The sequence below is a fragment of the Macrobrachium nipponense genome, chromosome 4, assembly GCF_015104395.2.
Source record: "Macrobrachium nipponense isolate FS-2020 chromosome 4, ASM1510439v2, whole genome shotgun sequence".
Lineage (NCBI taxonomy): Eukaryota > Metazoa > Arthropoda > Malacostraca > Decapoda > Palaemonidae > Macrobrachium > Macrobrachium nipponense.
In genome coordinates this window covers 25,210,373-25,216,065 of record NC_061100.1, presented here as the reverse complement: position 1 = coordinate 25,216,065, position 5,693 = coordinate 25,210,373, and the positions used below count along the sequence as shown (strand labels likewise).

The window sequence follows — 5,693 nt, the reverse complement described above, 5'->3', positions numbered from 1 at the left end:
CGCAGCATTAACAGCTGCTGCAGAATGCAGCCTCCTCCCGACGTATAGCCTCCCATCCCCAGGCCCTACGCCATTCCCCGGCGGAGGGGGACATGACATCGGTATCTCATGCTCCCACGGGCAGATCTTTCACGGCGGAAGATGCGTCACCCCCGAAGTCATCCGAAACGTTTACGTCTACAACGTCCCCCACATCCCACAGCCCCCAGGTCCAACACCCCACGTCCCTCTGCCCAAGGTCGAGCACAACATAGTCTTCGTGCGTCTGCCAGAGGAACAAGGAGAGGCGGAGCCTATCGTGGTTCCTCCTCCCCAGCAGAAGAACATCGTCTACGTCCTGAAGAAGGAATCCGTCAATAACGGACCTGACGTCATCCACGTACCGGCTCCTCCCAAGAGTAACCCGGAAGTGTACTTCGTGAATATAGGCCAGGGAGAGAACCCTCTTCTCCCGACGGGGGAGGACCTCCAGAGTGCTTTGGCCAACAGTGCTGGGGAACTCACCGCCCAAGTTCTGGGGGGAGGAGGTTCGTCCGGGTCCCACGGACATGTGATCGGTACTATCGATGGGAGTCCTCAGGACACGCCCTCCGTCCTGTACAGAGCGCCATAATCGAAGCGACTTCTACGACTGCTCTTTCAGAAGACTCGCGTGGTTTGCGGTATATATGTATAGGTCAGTGGATTAGTACAAAGGAAGAATTATTGTCAGTAATGTATTCGATCTAAATATATTGATATACTTATCTCGTGTCGTTCATTTTCCGTTCAGCGCCGAATTGGACAGACAGGAAATGAACGGGGACATTCTCTTGACAATGTAAAATTAATGTTTAATGAACTGAACAAACTAAATATTTAATATTCATAACTTACTGATTTCCTCGTAATAATCATTGCCTCATAATTTTCAATCTTTAAGAGTTACCCCTGGCTAGCCATTGTTGGTTATAGAACGATGTGAATTCATTTATTGCGTTTAAAAATATACTCATCTCGAGACTTGACCCAAAGTTGCTTGAACCATCTTAATATAGGCTATATTTTTTCAGCCTAATTATATTTCTAAATGACCTTTGATAGTTTGTTTTGAAAATATCCAGATGGGCTTTAACTTTCACTACAGAAACAACTTGGTTTATTCTCCTTAACTGTACGAAAGTTGACTGTTTTCAGGTTTAGGAAATTTCCGAATGATAGAAAATGATGGTAATGGAAGAAGATTCAGAAAATTAAATACATGACTTCATTCATCCTTCTAGACTTCATTTCAGTTGCAGAAATGTTCTTTGGCATGGCCCTTACGACGCTCCTAATTGGCTGTTGATAAGCCAATCACAGGGCTGGAAACTCTCAGTCTCTCTCGAGAGAGTTCACATAGGTAAGATGTATGTTCTACCTGTGAACTCTCGAGAGAGACTGAGAGTTTCCAGCCATGTGATTGGTTTATCAACAGCCAATCAGGAGCGTCGTAAGGGACTGGCCATGACATCAAATGCGCGGTTGATGTGAATCTACTATAGTTCTTACGAGAACCAGGGGGTCTTCTGCTAGACGTCTCAAACCCAGACTCTAGTGACTTGTGTAAAGGAATGGAATATCAAATTGAGGCCAAAGGCCAAGTGCTGGGACCTGCGACGTCACTCAGAGCTAAAATGGAAAGTGAGAGTAAAAAGTTGCACTATAAAGCAATTATGGTGAGAGAGTGGAGAGTAAGATGGAGCAGAGCGAACACGAACGGAGGTACAGCAAAAGGGATGAAAGGTGGGCCAAAGGGAGGTTGCAAAGAACTTGAAGTAATGTCTACAGTACTCCCCCTATGGGAACTAGTGCCTTATGGGGTATACAAGAAAACAGGACATCCAGGTTACCTGACTAATACAGTATACTTAAATAGTGTTGAGAGAGAGAGAGAGAGAGAGAGAGAGAGAGAGAGCCTATAGCAACAATCGTCTAGAAATTAAATTGTCAGGCGGAATTAAAACCAAAACATTGTTTACAGTCACTTTAATGCGGACAAGTATAAGGCCACGACGCTCTACTTATATATCTATAAGAAGGCTGACCAAATACACATTTAAATGATAACATATTGACAGTCGTTGAAAACAAAAAACACACTGGGGTCTAGAAGTTCTCCTTGTAGTTCTACCAGTCTTTACCGCGACAGTTCCAATCAATGACGCACCTGCCATCTTCCAACCTAATTTCGCACCGTCCTTTGCACCGGAGAAGTTCACCTTCCAGAATTCGACCCTTCCAGTCATCCAGAAGACTCCTCTTGGCTTTCCTCTCCGACAAACGAGGGAAGAAGAAGTGAGCACAGTGCGCCCCATAGACGAATAACAGCGCAAACAGCATCGTCGCCAAGTTAAGTCTCATTTTCTGTTCACTTTCCACAATTGATAACTTTGGACAATTTGCGAGTCCCGAGTGACAGCTAGTTCAACCAACTTCTGAGGAGTCCCTTCAGAATGTGAAAGGGTTGTCCTTTTATACTTTCAGTTTATAAGAACCTTTAAACAGCACTTCTTGGTCACCAGTTTTCCTCGAACCTTGCACACCTGGTCACTCGTCTGTCGAAACTATTGAAATTGGCGAGAGGCGCCCCAGGATATCACCTATCTCATTCGGTCACATCCGGCGCTGTTTATCGACTCAGGTGGCGCCGGATGGGATGTAAACAAATACATAAGACATCGTATTACATTCTTTATAAACAATAACAAGTAGTGGAAGAGATTCACTTCAGTGGGATTGGATGTTTTTGTCCCGATATTCAACTGGTTTTGTTTGAAGGCAGATTTGGCAATGACCCGACCTTGACCTCAAGAACTTTCTACAAATCCTGAGGCTTATGGGAATAGCTTCCTCAATATCTCCCTACCTCCCTCTCTCCCTACTTCCTCCCTCTCTCCCTCTGCTGTTTGTCGTCTCGGGAAATCGCTGAATACGATGTAACTAAAATTTAAAGGAATTTTACAAAATTGGAAATAATTCGAATAAATTATAGAGGCGACTCTATTGGTAAATAGTACGAAGGAGTTCTTCAAGCTCTTGGTTCTGAGTTGATATAGTGAATTCATGTATATATGCAATACATACAATACACACACACACACACACACACACACACACACATATATATATATATATATATATATGTAGGTAATGTATGTATATATATATATATATATATATATATATATATATTATTGCCGGGCATTTTTGACCATTTGGCACTGGCTAAATCAAAAATAGAACAAGTGACAACTCTCTTACCTTTAGCTGCTGACTATCTCTCTGCAAACGATATCAAGCTAGGATAAAGCTAGGCTAATTTACTCTCGTAAATACAAAAATATACTTTTTATTCCCCAAACTAGCTGAACATGATATGGAACAAACTGATTAAAAGGCATAACATTAAGAGCTAAGTCTGACCCACGAAAAACTGTGAATTGTCATTCTATTTACCTGAATTAGACTAGGTAATCACTCCCAAACTCCCAAATTATTAATTACTACATTTAAATAGTCAAGTCTTTTAGAGAATCCCATTCTCTTAGTATAATGCCATGAACCCATCTTTCGATGGGCTTCTCTGACTCCGAGTCCTCCAAACTGTCCTTATCGCTTATCTCAGGAGAGTGTGTCCTTTCTCCCCAGTGTCGGGCGGTTGGACCCATCATTACACGCACAAACCCTACGTGACCCTGTTCCGGAGTGCTCAGAGTGCAAGGTATTGATAACTGTCAGACATGTATTGTGTGATTGTCCAAAGTATGACCAGCAGAGACTGTCAACCTTTGGAAGTAAAGCAATAAAAGAAATTTTGTTAGAATCTTTCACATTTTCAGTGGTTCCGATTATGACGTTTCTAAGAAACTCTGATTTAATTAATAAAATATAAAAATAAGTATATATACAAATACCTCAGAGCAATTAATGAATTTTAGATCAAATTTTTAAGTTTTTTTACTATTTGTTAATTTTAATAACCTTTTTAGTATGTATGGAAACGTGAGTAAATGTATGAATTGCCTGTTTGTGTTGTAATATGAAAGCCTATGCCTCTGTGCAGTTTTTTTTTTACTTAATTTTAATTTATTGAGTATTATACTATATGACCTATTTGGTCCCAGTTCCTGGCCTTTGTCCTAGAACTGGCCTTTTATCAAATCCTTCGGGCCATCCCTATGAGAGCTGAAAATCAGCTCAGTGGTCTGGTTAAACTATTCTTATAATAATAATACACGCACAAACACATGCACATATCCGGACACACCTTAAAAATCACATAGCAACCCCGAGCTTCTCCGGCCTCACAATGCATAATCATCAATTCAATTCTTTCATTTCAGCAAGCCTCCAAGGAAGGCTTGTCGCTAGGCCCTCTCTTGTCTCTAAGCAAAAAAAACTGATGTTTACAATTCACCGACACCGTGTCATAAAAACTTCTACTAAGGGCATCCGCAACTACATTTAATTTGCCTTCTATATTTTTGAGCTTTGCATTAAAATCTCTGATAGTTAGAAACCATCGAGCTCTTTTAGGCAACAAATCGGGTTTATTAAAAAGATCTACTAATGGCTTGTGGTCTGTAAGGATTTCTACTTTATTCCCCATCAGTAGCATTTTAAAATGGACCAAGCCTGACACTATTGCAAAGGCTTCTTTATCTATGGTAGCCATTGATCTCTCATTGCTGCCCTTTGTCCTGAACTTCCTGCTATAAAAGGCTATGGGAGGAATTTCCCATCAAACTTTTGCAAAAGGCAAGCACCTATACCCTCCTGGCTGGCATCAGTCACTAATGTGAATTGTTTGCTAAAATCTGGAAACTTCAGAACAAGGGGATTCATTAACGTGTCCTTAAGCTTTTGAAAACTCTCCGACTGGGGTTCCCCCCCATTGAAATTGAACGTCTTCCTGCAATATATCTGTTAGAGGAGCTGCTATATTAGAAAACCCTTTCACAAATCTCCTGAAGAAACCGGCGATACCCAGGAATGACTTAATCTCTTTCTTTGATCTCGGGGTTCGAAAATTCGATATTGCTTTAACTTTATCGTCATTTACTCTAACCCTTTCCTTAGATATGACATGGCCTAGATATGTGATTTGCTTTACCAAGAATGAACACTTAGCTAGCTTAATTTTCAACCCTGCTAATCTAAGCCTCCTAAGTACTTCTGTAAGCACTTCCAGATGCTGCGCAATCGCGTCTGTTGCTACTAAAATATCATTTTTACCCAATAACCCAATAACCCGTGCAAAACTGTATTTACCAACTTGGTAAAAGTCAACGGACTGCCCGATAAACCAAACGGCATTCCTGTAAATTCATAGTGTCCATTAGGCACTGAAAAAGCCGTATATTCCTTGCTACTTTCACTAAGAAGGACCTGTAGAAAACCCTACGCCAAATCAATTGAGCTATAAATATTATGTCCCCCGATTTCAACAAAAAGATCTGGCATGCACGCAACTGGATAACAGTCAGGGATTGTGTTTTCATTTAAACGTCTAAAATCGATGCGTACACGGACAGTACCGTCCTTCTTAGGCACTGCTAACAAGGAAAAGTTGTATGGAGACACACTAAGCCTAATGATTCCTTCTTCCTCCCATTTATTGACCTCTTTCTCTACCTGTTCTCTGATTTTGAAAGGTATGCAGTATGCAGGAA

The 5,693-nt window shown here is 41.3% G+C and overlaps 1 protein-coding gene across 1 annotated transcript in view; it reads left to right on the top strand.

Moving 5' to 3' along the window:
- LOC135210813 (uncharacterized) overlaps positions 1-747 on the top strand; it is a 2,878-nt gene extending 2,131 nt beyond the window's left edge. The window contains exon 2 of the mRNA XM_064243679.1: positions 1-747. This exon is cut by the window's left edge and continues 8 nt beyond it. Coding sequence (XP_064099749.1) covers positions 1-613 — 613 coding nt within the window. The 3' untranslated portion in view covers positions 614-747.
- Positions 748-5,693: the final 4,946 nt, after the last annotated feature.